This window comes from Myripristis murdjan, chromosome 13, assembly GCF_902150065.1.
Source record: "Myripristis murdjan chromosome 13, fMyrMur1.1, whole genome shotgun sequence".
NCBI classification, from domain to species: domain Eukaryota; kingdom Metazoa; phylum Chordata; class Actinopteri; order Holocentriformes; family Holocentridae; genus Myripristis; species Myripristis murdjan.
In genome coordinates this window covers 4470687-4487359 of record NC_043992.1, presented here as the reverse complement: position 1 = coordinate 4487359, position 16673 = coordinate 4470687, and the positions used below count along the sequence as shown (strand labels likewise).

Genomic DNA, 16673 nt, shown 5'->3' with positions numbered 1-16673 from the left:
GTATCACTCAGCTATACGAGCGAGCAAAACCGATCATCATCATCATCATCATCGTCATCATCACCATCATCAACCCAATCATCGTCACAATCAAGTAATGATAGTCATAGAAACAACAGAACAGAAAAAGACCCTGATATGTCTCTTTCTATGAGTGCTCATACAACTTCATTGTTCTCTCTTTAAATACCTTTTTTAACTGAAATATATTTTTACAATGCTTTAACTCTTTATGGAGCGAGTTCCAGAGTTTCACTCCCACCACTGAAGTACACATTTGCTTTCATGTTGTCCTAGCAAACTGATGCTTAAAGTGACCGTTCCTTCTTCCTTCATTCTCTATAAGGGTGAACATTTTTTGTAGATTTGTTGGTAATACTTTATTATCTGCCTTGAACATAACCACTAGCATCTGTAATTCAACAAGTTCATTCAATTTTAACAGTCTGGAGTTAAAAAATAAGATGTGAGGTCCAGGTCCCTTCCTAACATTGCCTGTTTTTTTTTAATCACGACCCCGTGCTACTATTAAAAGCTCTTCATTCAGAAAATGTCACCTGCAGTGCAAGCTAGTGTCGTATTTTTATAAAACAAGATACCAATCTGTATAATTCAAAGCTTGTGCTTTTACAAGCTGACCCCTATAATGAAATGGAAAATGTTTTTGAATTGAATTGAATTTATTTATTTATTTATGTATTTGTTGGGGAGTTACTATATTCTGTCTGTTCTTTTCTGCTTAATTAAAAGCTTTTTAAAACAATGCCCCAAACTCACATGGAAAGCTTGTATATGCTTTGTTTCTCTATTACAGCCTTTATTTTTATTTATTTATTATTATTATTTAGTTATTATTATTATTATTGCTGATAATTAAGTTTGTTCTTTTTGAAAACAAGAGCTCATGCTGCAGTATTTTGTTTAGAAACCACACACACACACACACACACACACACACACACGTGCTCGCGGTGCTGCTGAAATGTGATTAAACGCTGTGTGTTTTCTGAACCCTGCCTGTCCAGACGTGCTCAGGTCTCCCTCTACTGGTAAGAGCAGGTTACTGCCTGTCTGTCCGTCTCTCTGAGTGACAGACCTGCTGTCCACTGTCCCCGCCCCCACTGTCCAACCCTCACGTCTGATTGGTCTTCCTCTCTTTCTCCACCGTCCAATCTCCCGCGGTTACTGAGTGACTCTCAAAGTTTTTTTTTGTTTTTGTTTTTGTTTTTTTGTCCTTTAATCTCTTTCCTGCTGTGAAGTGCAGAGACACCAGGCCTCTCCCATCCTCTCTCTGTCTGTCTCTCTCTCTCTCTCTCTCTCTCTCTCTCTCTCTCTCTCTCTCTCTTTCTCTCTCTCTCTCTCTCTGTCTCTCTCTCTCTCTCTCTCTGCCTCTCCCTCTCTCTTTTTGTTACTTCTCTTTTCCTCTGCTTTTTCTTTTCTTTTGTGAGGTGTTTTTTCCTTTATTTCACTCATTCTGTTGTTCCTTTCTTTTTTATTTTTCTCTTTCATCTGAATTTATTGTCCATTCTTTCTTCTTGTCTTCCACCTTTCCTTTTGTCTGTCTTTCTTTCTTATTTCTTTCTCTGCTTCCCTCTCTCTCGGTTCACATTACACCTGTGTTGAACTTTTGGGTGAATTTCCCTTTAATCTGTTCCTCTTTCTCTCTTTCTTTCTGTCTGTCTCTCTTTCTTTCTGTCTCTCTGTGCAGTCAGCATGTTGCACTGGCCTGCGTGGGATGTGCAGACAGTAGAATTAGGATGGATAGAAAGAAAGCTGCTCTTCTATCCATTCAGATTCTGAAATGAAGTGAAACACATGAAGGACTTTCAGCCTGAAACAGTCGAGCCTCTCTGCTTCTTTCTCTCTTTCTCTCTTTCTTTCTTTCTTTCTTTCTCTCTTCCTTCCTTCCCTCCTTCCTTTCTTTGTGATCCTCTAAACATTACTCCTCGTTACTGAAGAGCCAGTAACTATTTTTTCTTTTCTTTGTGTGTGTTTGTGTGGGTTGAGGGGTTACATATGAATTGCAAAGGTCTGTGGCTTTTTGCATGACATCTAAATACAGTAAGTCAAAATCTCTCTCTCTCTCTCTCTCTCTCTCTATCAGGGAGTATAGTGAGTGTCGGAGACCCCAAGAAGAAGTACACGCGCTTTGAAAAGATAGGACAGGGGTAAGTCGACCAGCAAACTGCTCATTACAAACCAGCTGTTAATTATTATTGTTGTTAAAATTAGCATTAGTGGTAGTAAAGATATTATACATTCAGTTCAGAAACTCTTGTGCTGCTTGAACATAAAAGACGGTACTGACTGGCACATAGGGGGCGCTGCAGCTCACCATTAAAGATTTTTTCCACCTTTCCAGAATAATAAGTCCAGAATCAACCAAATTCAGTTTCTGCACCAACAGATGTCAGAGGGTCCTGCCGTTACCTGGCGGGCTCTTGGTGGCTGTGTTTTACATGAAGGCACCCTGAGAGGTTTACAGTGACTCAGTGTCTCGCCTGAAGCCGTTTATCTGATTATTATATTGGAGGAAAAGTTGATCTGTGCTTTTAATGGCTTTATAATCGGCTTATGATCACAGTGCACTTAAAGACAAGTGTCAGCAAACCCGACTTTTCTCCTCCTGTGTGCTTTCAGGGCGTCTGGGACGGTCTACACGGCCATAGACATCGCCACAGGACAGGAGGTGAGACGGCTGCCTCCGCCCCTCCTCCGCCCCTCCTCCGCCTCTTCTTCCTCCTGCATCCCTGCTGTCTGCCCTGCTCCTCCTCCACTCCCTCCTCCTCCTCATCCCTCTCACCCTTTGGTTTAAACTGGGAACGCTAGCGATGCTAACGAGACGTTTTAGGGAAACGGGAGGATATCTGCTCTCTGTCCGGTTTGTCCAGCCAACATCAGAAATTTCTGCTTTCACTGAAATCTGAGCATCAGGTTCAGTCAGGAAGCTCGAGGCTGCGTGGTTGAGGGTAAGCTGAAGGGAAATGAATGCTGGAGCGTGACGGGTTAAACGGACGTCTCCCACAGGCATTAAAACACGAGACATCCGACATCCATCCGGGTGTCAAACTGCTAATGCACTGCAAAAACGCAAAATCTTACCAAGATTATTTGTCTTAATTCAAGTCAAAAATGTCTTATTTCTAGTCAAAATATCTCATTACACTTAAAATAAGACATGATCACCTCAGAAGTAACTTGTTTTTAGACAATTTTGCTTGTTTCATTGGCAAAATTTGCCAGTGGAAAAAGTGAAAATTCACTTGAAATAAGTGAAAATGAGCTAGAAACAAGAACCAAATTTTGCCAATGAAACAAGCAAATTTTCACTTGTTTCAAGCAAATTTTCACTTGAAACAAGAGACAGTTGTCTAAAAACAAGTTACTTCTGAGGTGATCATGTCTTATTTTAAGTGTAATGAGATATTTTGACTAGTAATAAGACATTTTTGACTTGAAATAAGACAAATAATCTTGGTAAGATTTTGAGTTTTTGCAGTGTTAGAATCTGAATTCTCATATTCTTGTAAAGCAGCAAAAGCATCCCAGACTGAGCCTGCCCTGAAACTGCACTCACCTCAGACTTAATCACCCGTAAGCTACACCTTTAGCAGGGGAAGGTGAGGGAGAGAGAGGAGCGTCAGAGTAAAGGAAGCTGAGCTGTAGTTTTGGCAGTGGAGACGCCGTGGCATTAAACAGTGCGGAGGCTCGCCTCTGACTCTCAGGTTAATTTTAAAGGCGCTCAGCTCGTCTGTCAAGCTAATCCTCCTCAGTTTCACTCAGCGAGCATTAGGCCGCCGTGTTGAGTTGTGAACGTCTGTCATGCTACGCTGCCTAACAACCTTTTAATACCTTTGGATTTAGAGAAGAGACAGACAGGCAGGCAGGCGGGGGAAAAGAGGAGGAGGAGAAAATATCCGTCTTGTTTCCCTCCTCTTTCTCCTGTCTCCGTTCATTCCTCCTCAGTCACTTCTGTCTCCTCATCATGTTTTTTCCCCCTCTCTGCCTGCCACACACCTCTTTTCCAGTCTTTATTCATCTCAGGTGGCTTTATTAGCATGAATTGTTCCAAACACAGTGCAGCATGAACAATGTCTCTGTTTGTCAGGTGGCCATTAAACAGATGAACCTGCAGCAGCAGCCCAAGAAGGAGCTGATCATCAATGAGATTCTGGTTATGAGGGAAAACAAGAACCCCAACATAGTCAACTACCTGGACAGGTTAGACACACACACACACACACACACACACTTCACCACAGTATGAAAATCACGGTGAAACTTTGATGTAAATGGAAAATGACGATGTAATGTCACTGCGTTTTCTGCTCTGACACAAACAAACATGCAGTCGCTGTTTTAGAGCGAAAGTTTTCATTTATAATCAAGTGTCCAAATTTAGCTCCAATAGCCAAATCAGCCTCAGCCCACCACCGGCATGTGAGGCTCCGAGACTCTTCACGACTAAATTATAACCAAGTGGGAGCGTTTCCATGACCTCAAGTGTTCCAGGAATCATCCTTCCTGGTTGCTTCTGGCCCTGCGATGGACTGGCGTCCTGTCCAGGGTGTTTCCCTGCCTTCTGCCCAGTGAGCGCTGGGATAGGCTCCAGCAACCCCCCACGACCCTTGTGAGGATAAGCGGTTTGGACAATGGATGGATGGATGGATGGTTGCTTCTGCCAGCAGGATAGAAAGAGGCGAGGCAGCTTGTGTGCTGCGTTCAGGCGCTGATGTTGGAGTCCGACAGCCTCTAGTTGACGCCGATTGCTAACCAGCGCTGCGTTCATGTGCTGTTTTGAAACAGTAAACGCATATAAACGGTTTTGGAGCCTGTGCCAGATGCTTCTAGTTTTAATATTGTCTTCCTCAATCAGCTGAAAACCACCTGATGCAAAAAATGGGTGTAAGAAAGCTGAAAAAAGCATTCTGCTTTGCTCCTGTAAATGTCCCTGCCTCTCCAAGCCTCTCCAAGCCTCCCCTGACACAGAGGCACAGTGTGCGCCTCGGCCTTGTGCCGTGCAAACCAAACAATGACAGGAGCCCTGAAGTTCATTTGTGTTACTGTTACCATGGCAACCCAGCAGCTTCTGGGAAAACACAATCGTTGGTTACCGTAGTTACCTGTCTGACTGGGAGACAACGATAGACACACATGACTGGGGTTAATGCTGTCGTCGCCACGGAAACCAGGCTTTCAGTGTCGCTGATAGACTGCGTGTGTGTGTGTGTGTGTGTGAGAGAGAGAGAGAAAGGTGGAGAGATAACATGTTTGAGGTACAGTAGAGGATATTTACAGCATGTTAGCATTTCTCAAAGCTTCTCAAAGTTTTCAATGTCAAAGCATCCAACTGCCTTTACATTTGATTTTTTACATGTTTTTTTACACACACTCAGTACTATACAGACCAACATGGCCTGCATATTCACACATCCTGCCTGAATACGACGCTGTGTTCCTGAGTCCACAGTTAATGAGCAGTCAGGGTCAGTGAGGTCCTGCTGGAGTCGAGGCTACTGGAGGCGACTGGTTTAAAAATATAAAGTAAGAAGAGAGACAAAGAAAAAACAGAAGACCTTGAACCAACTGAGGTTTGGAACCGGAACCAACTTTATTGATCTCCTCGACCATTTAATCAGACTGATCTGACCCTGACCCAACCCCGACCCGACCCGACTCTGACCCAACCCCGACCCGGACCCTGACCCGGACCCTGACCCCGACCCTGACCTGACCCCGACCTGATCCTGACCCGACCTGACCCCGACCCAACCCTGACCCAACCCTGACCTGACCCCGACCCGACCTTGACCCAACCCTGACCCAACCCTGACCTGACCCTGACCCAACCCCAACCTGACCCTGACCCAACCCCGACCTGACCCTGACCCAACCCTGACCTGACCCCGACCCGACCCTGACCCAACCCTGACCCAACCCTGACCCTGACCCAACCCCGACCTGACCCAGACCCAACCACGACCCGACTCTGACCCAACCCCAAGCCGACCCTGACCCAACCCTGACCCAACCCCCGACCCTGACCCAACCCCAACCCTGACCCAATCACGACCCTGACCCAGCCCTGTCCCAACCCTGACCCTGACCCGACCCTGACCCAGCCCTGTCCCAACCCTGACCCTGACCGTGACCTGACCCTGACCTGACCCTGACCCGACCCTGACCCTGACCCTGACTGGAGCCCTGACCAGACCCAACCCTGCTCTACAAGCTAGGCAGTTAGCAGGTCAGCTAATTTAGCCTAGCACAGTCTGACAGACACCGACGACTTTGGAGAGACGCAGTGTAAAAAGAGGAGGTGCAGCTGCTTTGACCATGACATGTTTCCACTCAGAGGAGGCTGAACATTTGGATAAACGTCATGTTGCATGTCTGATTGAAACTGTGGGGACGGACACAGAGAGAAAGAGCCGTTTAAAGCAGCTTCCTGCTGGAGGAGTGTGTCCAGGACACGGCAGAGGCAGGCTTTTGGAAGGTCGTCCTGTAAAAGTCAAGGTCAACCCCGACACGGTTAGGTTCAGCAGAAGACACTGAAAACATACATATATAACATGCATGTCTGTTTAAACGTGCAGGAACAGACACACTGAGCGGCCTATCACTGATTTTCACTTTCTGCATGGCTGAGAGCATAGCAACAGTAACTAAGGGGGGCGGGACTTAGGATAGGTCAGCTGATGAATTGGAGAATCTGTGGTTGGATACACTGGCGTGATCTCAAGGCTGATCTGAAAAAAAAAAAAATATTATTATTAATTAATTATTATATAACTTTAATCAAGTTGTTAAGGAGGCCACAAAGTGCAGGTCTCTAATATTTGAGTCTCACCTCCTACAAGCTCATCTTGATTTTGTTCCCAGGAACTCCTGAGATGCTCCCAGCCTAGAAACTGACATAAACAAACAGAGAAAAAGGCCAAAAGTATCTGTTATCAATATTTGAAATAAGCATGGCTCCATCTTGAAGTGTTTGACATGTAAAAAAATAAAATATATGTGAGGAACGACACTGTATAATGACATATTGCTATATTGCTATGTTGATACTTTGGATTTCTTGTCTTTTTGGGAAGACTATTTTCCTTTTTGTGTGTCTGTGTTTCCTGCAGCATGTGACTACACAGTGACCAGGAAGCTTAAATGGTATTAAACTTCATGTTGTCTAACGATAAATATCGTACGTGTGTCTGGTTGCCATAGTTACCTGGTGGGCGACGAGCTCTGGGTGGTGATGGAGTACCTGGCCGGAGGTTCGCTGACTGACGTCGTCACGGAAACCTGCATGGACGAAGCCCAGATTGCCGCCGTGTGCAGAGAGGTAAGACAGATTCACCTCCAAAACAAGTGAGAGCCTGACGTGACGTGACAGGCGCCGGTTAAAGTTGGCGCTCGGCTGAGGAGAGGGCTCCTAAAAAAGCCCACACGCCAAAATAGAGCCACTTACACACCGACTTATTTTGTGATTTTTATATAAAAATTCAGTCTAACTAGGATTTTTCTAAAGTAGACAAGCGTTGATATGGGTGACAGAAATCTGTGTGTGTGTGTGTGTGTGTGTGTGTTTGAGCTGCAGAGTGAGAGAGAATGACTGACTGATGATTTTTTAATTAGAATGAGTGCCTGTTTCTCTCTCTTTCTCTCTCTCTCTCTCTCTCTGTCTGTCTCTCTCTCTGTCTCTCTCTCTCTCTAACTCTCTGTCTGTCTCTCTCTCCAGTGTCTACAGGCGTTGGAGTTCCTCCACTCAAACCAGGTCATCCATCGAGACATTAAGAGCGACAACATCCTGCTGGGCATGGACGGCTCTGTCAAACTCAGTCAGTCCATTTTATGAGTTTTTTAATAACTTCTTTAATAACAATAACAATAACTTTTTTGTAATAACTTCTGCTTATTGTTCTTTAATTTGATCAGCAGCAGTCGCTCTGATTGGGGATTGTTGTTGCAGTTGCTCCTGTTGACCAGCAGGGGGAGCTCTGGCTCCATTTTAACCAAGTTATCTCTCTTTACGTCTTTCCTCATCTCTCTCTCTCTCTCACTCTCTCTCTTTTTTCTTTACATCATTATGGTCACTTCCTCTACTTGTGGTCCTTTATGATATACCAGTTAGGACAGACAATCTATTTTATATACTTTATTTTTTATTATTTATCTTTTTTCTTTCTCCCCTCTGGTAACTGGCATGTGCTTTTACACCTATAATTTATTGATTTATTTATGTTTCCCCTTATTTCTGAGTTAATGATATTGCCAGTAGTGTTGTAATATATAAAAGACAATTTTTTGTATTTGTGTGTTTGTTACTGAAACCAAAAATCTCAATATGTTTTTAAGTCCTAAAAAAAATTACTACAAGTATATCGAGCAACTATTAAATATTTAGAGTCGACTCCAGTCTAAATTACTGTTGCTGCATGCAATTTTTTTTTTAATGCAACTGTATGTAAACTTTCCTCCTCAGTCCTCATTAATGTACTGAATAACTTCTGTGACCCCTAATGGTCATTTAGAAAAAAAAAAAAAACATTCAAAAATCCGGGAGAAACTGAGAGGGGAATGCACTGATTTTTTTTCTGCTCTCTCTCTCTTCCCTCCCTTCCCAGCTGACTTTGGCTTTTGCGCCCAGATCACGCCAGAGCAGAGTAAACGCAGCACCATGGTTGGGACGCCATACTGGATGGCGCCCGAGGTCGTGACCCGCAAAGCCTACGGTCCCAAAGTGGACATCTGGTCTCTGGGCATCATGGCCATCGAGATGGTGGAGGGAGAGCCGCCGTACCTGAACGAAAACCCACTCAGGGTGTGTGACTGTGTGTGTGTGTGTGTGTGTGTGTAAGTGTTGATATGCTGAGAGAAATGAGTCATAAAAATACGTTTAAGTGAGTTATAATGTTTTAAATTAGAAAGGGTAAAGAAATGATGTAATAACTGCAGACTCAAACGCTGTGAGAGCAGCGTGACTCGGTGAAATATCGGTTCATCACAACTTCCCAGAAATGTTTAACACGCCGCCGCTCCCCCTTCCCATCACGGCTGTGTGGTCGTCACTGGGAGCATTAGATTATGTCCAAGTTCATGTCTTGGTTTTGGTCTCCAGGCAGCATGAAATATGACGGCCTGTGGCTGACGGTAAACATCCCTGACAGGCCAACCAGAAAGCTCCATTCATCTGGTGGAGCTTTGAATTTGTCTGATGTCATTCTGATTTACACTGAGGAATTAGATTTGTCTCCCTAATGGAAATACACAGAACATGTAGTTATTTTTTGTTAATAACCTTTTTTTTATTATTTATTTATGTTTGAGTATGATTTACATGGCAGTTATCTTTTATGACTCATGTATTTTCTCTTCATCCTTGTATTTTAATAGCAGAGTTTTGCACATGCAAGGCAAAGCCTAATTTCTACCTTTTACATGCAAAACATGGACAACAGGGTTGAATTGAAATAATGTTTTTTTTTTTTTTTTTTTTTTTTTTTTTTTAAAGTATGAAAAAGTGTGTGAAAAGGTCAAGCAGTAACCTTGGTAACATCTTCATGTCCATCTTTCACATGAAGACGTCTAACGTGTTGCGGTGTTTTCCGTTGCCTAGGCGCTGTATCTCATAGCAACCAACGGGACGCCGGAGCTGCAGAACCCCGAGAAACTGTCGGCCATATTCAGAGACTTTCTGAACCGCTGCCTGGAGATGGACGTGGAGAAGAGAGGGTCGGCCAAGGAGCTGCTGCAGGTACACACTGTGTGTGTGCGTGCGTGTGTGCGTGTGCGTGTCTGGAAGAGTAATCTCATCTAGATGACAGACAAGCTGACAGGAAGCTGTTGTTCAGGTTCTTTGGTTCGCATATTGACTGTGTGTAGAAGCGATAACCAATGAGCTTCTGAGCTCTGAAAATAGAAACCGGCCAATCAGAATAAAGAAACACAGAGTGTCACTTGAAAGCACCTGTGATACTGCTGACTGGGAACATTTAGTGCGTTATCAAAGCTGCACAAGGTAACTCGGCACATCGGCAATACCCAGTGGCAGCACAGGAAGACTGTTTTAAAGGAAGAGTTCACTCAAAAATGAAAATGTCGTCGTCATCTCCTCACTGTGTTCAGCTGAAACACAGGACAGGAGTCTTGGTCTGAACACCACAGGAGGGCAGCTAGCTCCTTCTGTAGCCAGCGGTTAGGCGACCGCCTGTTTAGAGGGCCAACAAGATCCAGACACCAGACTTCCTCTGTGGAGCTCACACGGCAGGATCCAAGGCCTGAGCACATCCTCAGCAGAGAGGCTCCGTGTTCCCACCGTTAGTCAAATCTTCACTATCGCCTCTGGTAGCAGAGCAGCAAGCAGCAAGTCCTGCACGTTCCGCCCGAAGAGAACCTGAAAGAGTTCTGCCACCTGATGGACTCAACCTGTACTCACCTTTCCTCAGACATTCTCTTTGTTTTCTGTACGTCTTCTCTGCTATGTGTCGCCTAGCAGAGCAAACACAGACATGCAGCAGTTTTCAGTGTCCTGCAGTGGCCAAGGTCATGTTTTATTTAAAGAGCTGTTTACATCATGAGCAAGACAATACTGCGGGTAAAATGGCTCCAATAGATAAAAAAAATAGACTAAAGAGAAAATGAAGAGTTTTTGTTTGCCAGTTAGTGAGAACATCTCCAGTGCGTGGCCTCAGCTGACACCAGACTTACAGGCTGAAGTTACAGCGTCTCAGTTGAGGTGCCTGGGATGCTCTTTTCTGTCGTGGCATTGATTTAACCTGACGACTTATGTGTTATTTTGCCTTCGTGCAGCTTTCAACTCTCTGTAGCAAACTTTTTTTTCAAAGGTTCTGCTACTGCATGAGCTGACAGAAACCTTTCCTGGTGAAAGTAAAGGAAGGTTTGCACCTCTGCAGATAAAAAAAAAAAAAAAAAAAAAAAAATTCAAACTGGTGCCACAAAAACAGGCCGGACGGAGCGGCTGGACGGAGGGACGAGGGCTGGAGCGTGCGTTTCAGAAATGTTTTTAAGAGGCGCTAAAGAGAAGTGAAGCTGTGCGACTGCAGGATGAGTCAGGGCTGCGAAAATACACAGAGGAGAACCTGAGCCACACTGAAACAGCTTCAGTGGGAGGACTGTTGAGGAAGTAATTGAATTTAATGGCTGTGTGTGTGTGTGTGTGTGTGTGTGTGTGTGTGAGTGAGAGAGAGAGAGAGTGAGAGAGAGAGAGTGTGTGTGTGTGTGTGAGTGAGTGTGTGCATGCTCTAAAGCAGGATGGGGAGAATCTATTCTCTGAAGTAGTTGCATCTAAGCTTGGCTCATGAGAGAGTATGTGTGTGTGTGTGTGTGTGTGTGTGTGTGTGTGTGTGTGTGAGCATCAGCATAAAGGATGTTCTTCAGGGTTAGATGAGGACAGCGGTGCAGTAAAACTCTCACTCGCTGCCTTTTTAGAGAAACTTTTGCACAGAAAGTCAACCCTGGAGCAACTCCAGGACGGATTTTGGTAATTAAAGAAAAGATCTTTGTTCCAGAGACAGAGTCATTACTCGGTCACTTTATTGATTCGTGAAAAAAATGAAACTCCTTTCAATCACAGCCAAATGTATTCTGTCCAGAGTTTTATTTTTCCAAAACAGGTTTGTGATTAAATGTTGAAAAATGGATTTGACTTCCTATTAAAGTTTTGTCTTTCTCTCTCTCTCCTCCCTCCACACCTCCTCTCCCTGTTATCTTTCCCTCCTTCCTTTTCTCTCTCTTTCTTCCCTCCTTGTCTTCTATCTCTTCCTCACTCCCACCCTCTTTCCTTCCTTTTCTCTGTCCTCTCCTTCCCTCTTTTCTTCTCTCCTTCCCTTCCTCCCTCTTCTCCCTTCCTCCTGTCCCTCTCCTCCCTCTCCATCTCTTTCCCTCACATGCCTCCCTCCCCATTTCCTACCTTCCTACCATTCTTCCCTCCTTTTTCCTCTCTCCTAACCTCTCCTAACTCCTACATCCTTTCCTCTCTTTTCCTCTCTTCTCCTTCCTGCACTCCCTGTCTCCTCCTTCTCTCTCCTCCCTCTCCTCCTCCTCTCCCTCTCTCCCTCTCAGCATCAGTTTCTGAAGGTGGCCAAGCCTCTCTCCAGTCTGACTCCTCTCATTCTGGCTGCCAAGGAGGCCGCCAAGAACAACCGCTAGCTAGCCTTGCACTCTGTTATCCATTCATCAATCTCTCCATCTCTCTGTCCCGCCCTGCTCCCACTCCTCCGTCTCTCCTTCTCTCCCTCCCACTCCTGTTTTTTTTTTTATTATTATTATTATTTTGGGTGTTGGGAGGAAGGGTGGCCATGACTCCTGGTGGGGTGACAAGATGCATCCAACACCTGCAGCTCCTCTCTTCCCCTCCCTGCTTTCTTTTACCTCTGAACCCAAGTTTGACCTCCCCAGCACCCCGCCCCCACCCTTCCTCACACACACACACACACACACACACACACACACACAGAGACACACACACACCAGGTAGAAACGGCCAGAAACGGATGCAGTTTTTTTCCAATCATCTTTTCATCAACACTCCACGACCGGAGGAGAGGAAGAAGGGGCCGAGTGGATGAGATCATCAGTCGGTGGCGAAGCAGTGTCGTCGTCATCATCATCATCATCATCATCATCATCATCATCATCATCCTGCCCGGTACGAAGAACCTGAATGGAGGAGAGTGTTTCAACAGAGCCCAAAGACTCATGGGAGTTATGTTGTATTTTGTTGTTTTGTTTTCTCCCTTGTCTGTGAAAGCGCCGGACCACATCAGCCAACCAACTCTCTGCTGCAGACTGTTTGTGTGTGTGTGCGTGCATGTGTGTGTGCGTGTGTGTGTGTGCGTGTGTGTGTGTGTGTTAGGGGGACTAGCCAAGGTCCTGGCTTGTTATTGTCCTCTGGGTCTGGGTCGGAGTATTTTACCTGTCTGTCTGACTGACTGTTATTCCCGTCTTCTATCTGAAAGTGCTTTTGTCGTGTTTTTAATTGAGTTGTGTGTGTGTGTGTGCGCGCGCGTGTGTGTGTGTTTGTCGTGGTCGGGGGATGGGCGGGCTGGGGATCGGGATGTTAATTAAGTTGATTGTAGCGTTACCCACGGTAGTTTTTTGACAAAGAGCTGGTGAGGTTTGGTACTTTGTCCTGTCTGCAGTGTGAGCTGTGAGTTATAGAATATTAATAATATGAATTATAATGAGGAAACACTGGCACACCCGGAGCCCTCGATGGACTGAGTTTGGACGTGGGTGGTTTTCACCGGCAGCCATGTTGGCTGCACGCTCTTCTTCCGGGACCATCACCAAGGACCTGATGCCTGCGCGCCCGTCTCAGTGCCAGCCGCCTCACTTCAGTTGTTCCAGCGAAGCCTCTCAGCCCCCGTGGAAGTTTGCACATTATTAGGCTGAATTATGAACTAAACTCTTCTGATGTTAGACCCGCGTTTTGCAGGATTAGGATGCCTGCTGGGCCCAAAACTCAAACTCGTGTTGCAATGCCAGTCGTCCTTGTTGCTGTCAACAAAAACTGTTTTCTCCAGACTTCAGTCATTTGTAGAAATGGAAGCTTAAACAAATTGATTCTTAAAGGATAATACCAGACTTCTTTGCACCGGTGGTCAGAGTTTTCCCTGTCCTTGCCCAGGCAGTCAGCACACAGACGGCATAGCTGGAGATGTCAGGGCTCACTTTCATCCTTCAGAGTAAAGCCTTTTGCTAATATTTATTCTTGTGCAGTGTGAAAAACAACATCCACAGACGAAGATAATCCTTCAATCAGATATGAAGCCTTCATCATCAGTGTTAAATATCTCAAACATAACCCCGGTGCAGACAGGAGGAAATGGGTGGTAGCTCAAAATGACATCATGCAATCTTAGATTTTTGTATTCGCTGCAACACAAACCTATAATTTGGAAACGCTGATACAAGTACAAAATGTGACTCTCTGAAGCGGCTGTGCGCTGAGCTGAACCTCCACGTAAAGCAGGAGTTTGTACAGTGCCGAGATTCCATGTTTACCCATAATCCACCCTGCCAAACTGGCTCCGTCGTGGGCTCTGGGTCTTCACTGTCTGCCGGCTTGACGCTGGGACTGTGAGGGAGAGAACGCGCATGTCAAACAACCTTTTTTTATATGGTACGTTTAAGAAAAAAAAAAAAAAAGAATTGTGATAATGCTGAAAACGTATAGTGACGATACATGAAGGATGCTTGTGTACGATAAAGGTAGGAAAGATCATATCTCAACCCTATTTTCTGAAGAAGAAGAAGAAAAATAATGCCTGGAGGACTGTCAGATCCCCGCAAACCCCCTCTGAACGTAAGGTGTACATTTTATGTGGAAAAACAAGCTGCATTGACTTCCAAAAAAAAAAAAAAAAAAGGTACAGCATCAGTCAGAACAATCTGTCTCAGACTCTGTTTAGCAACGTGTTCTGTTTTTATAATGGATCAAAGATCAGTTCTTTTCCTGTTTTTTTTTTTTTTTTAATTTGGATTTGATTCTACTGATTTGAGTGTGTGTTTTGGATTGGCTGCAGGCGTGCAGGGCCGTCCTGCGCTCACAGGTCTGACTCCCCAACAGTCCAGGCTCCCATCAACCCATCAAGCCAGTGTTTTCACCCTGCCTAAGGAAATCAGCAAAATGCCTGCAGTGTAAATACGCCAGACAGGCAAAACCAATCTAAAACACACATTCAAATCAGTCACTTTGATTTCTTTTTCTTTTTTTCTTTCTTTCTTTTTTATGTAGTATCAATGTACCTCTGGCCTTAAACTGTTTCACAGGTGCAACACTACTTTAGTACCAGTCTAAAAGTGATGATACAGTGGCAACACTTTGAGGCGATGGAGATGGGCAGCATTGCAGCGAGAAGACTCTGCAAATTTAAATCCAAATCCCCGTCGCTGGTGGGTGAGAAGCAGATATCTGCACAGCGCTGGCTTATCAGGAGGCAATGAAAGCAGCCGCGTTTTTAGGTTTACCTCTATGCACGTTTGAGTCGATCCAGTGGCTCATTAAAGAGTTTCATTCGCTCAAAGAGATGAGAGGATTTTGTCAAACCATACATTACCATATAATCTTTCAGCTGAGGCACCAACAAAAGTGGGCGATAGGAAGTTTTCGCCCGGCGGTGCCAACATCCCGTCAGTCACCATCGCCAGGCCAGATGTTTCAGAGGCATCTGAGGGAAGTCTCAAGCCCCGTGATGAGTGGGCTTCACAACAGGGAGGTGACAGATTAGAGTCCTGCAGCAGCCACTGTGAACTTGGCTGCTGAAGTGTCCTTGAGCAACCCGCCGCACCTCCCACCCACTCAGGCTGAGCCGCTGCTGAAGCCAAGGAACAGACTCTCCTTTAAAGTGGGTGTGATCTGGTGAACCGAGGCTCTGACGAGCTCCGACACGTCTCCCCTGCCAGCTGACGTCGCCTTAAAGTGTTGCCTGTACATCACTGTCTGAACCCCCGGTACAGGGCGGACTTTAAAGGATTATTCTGTGTTTTTTTCTTTGGCAGGAGAATGGTCTGAAAGCCAGCATGTGGTTTAGCTCAGTGCTAATGTGCCAGTAGGTGTAAAAGAGTGGGTGACCACGTCTGTTCACTTTGAAACAGCTGTTGTAGGTGATTTTATCATGAGTTTTTAAGCATGTCACAGATGTAGACTATTCTCAGACCTAACAACTGCCTATCACATGGAAAGAAATAAAGGAATCCTCCTTCAGTTTTTTTTCTGTAACTTTGGTGAAATATTATTTTTACCAGTTGATGGTGTTTGGGCCGTGCTCCCTGATCGCTGGCTGTGCCAGTCGTCGATCAGACGATCAGATCGAAGCCAAACAGTGTTTGTCAATAACTCTCAAGGTGTGTTTTAACCTGTGTTGGTGGGAAAAATAATCTAAACTTTAGGCAGCCAAGCACCACCCATGTGATACTACATGCAGATTAAAACAAACACTGATCTCACTGCGGGCAGGGCCGCTTTGCTTCAGTCACATCCTTTTTAAAAAGGTAAGGCATGGATTTTTTTGTTGCTTTGCCTTTAATAATAATGATATTACTTGTAAAATATACATAATAATCATACGATCTGGTTTTAATAAAGCAAGCTTGCCACTAACTAGGTAGCATTAATCAAAATTAAACTGATTAAAAAAACAAAACAAAAAACAAAGCCTATTTAATGGACTCCAGAATGCACCATGGACCTCAGCGATGGATGCAGCTGCTTTGCAGGCATTGTTCTTGAGACATTTATTCCGGTGGTCTTTCAAAAAAAAAAAAAAAAATTTTTTTAGAGAAGTATGAACTTGTTCATAAAACTAAGTCTCCACAGCAGGTAAAGAAGGAAGTGCAGAAATCTGACTGGCTGTTGAAGGCAGCCGACAACAAGCTTGTTTTCTGGCTTCATAGGAAACAAACTGTATTGTGTTAACTCACTCCTCATGGTGTTGTCGGTGTGACCGCACGGTGAGAATTTGCAAACACTGTTTGATCGTAGTCCGAGTGCAACACCATGCATTATCCTGGTAAAAATAATCTGGGCACTGCATGAAAGGTGTTAACAGACCATGTGGTATCAACAAGCGGTACACACAGCTCTCTTAGCGTCTTTGAAGGGGGTTTGGACTCGGTACAGCCCAAAGTCTGTCCATTCTCAGGCTGAGTCCCAC

The 16673-nt window shown here is 44.8% G+C and overlaps 1 protein-coding gene across 2 annotated transcripts in view; it reads left to right on the top strand.

The window, feature by feature from the left end:
* Window positions 1-16315, top strand: part of pak1 (p21 protein (Cdc42/Rac)-activated kinase 1) — an 83943-nt gene extending 67628 nt beyond the window's left edge. For both annotated transcript variants that reach the window (XM_030066816.1, XM_030066817.1), the window contains 8 exons: window positions 2105-2168; window positions 2641-2689; window positions 4109-4221; window positions 7222-7339; window positions 7736-7835; window positions 8622-8818; window positions 9614-9751; window positions 12079-16315. In XM_030066816.1, the coding sequence (XP_029922676.1) occupies window positions 2105-2168; window positions 2641-2689; window positions 4109-4221; window positions 7222-7339; window positions 7736-7835; window positions 8622-8818; window positions 9614-9751; window positions 12079-12165 (866 nt within the window). In that variant the 3' untranslated portion in view covers window positions 12166-16315. The remainder of the gene's footprint in view (window positions 1-2104; window positions 2169-2640; window positions 2690-4108; window positions 4222-7221; window positions 7340-7735; window positions 7836-8621; window positions 8819-9613; window positions 9752-12078) is intronic.
* The last annotated feature ends 358 nt before the right edge of the window (window positions 16316-16673 follow it).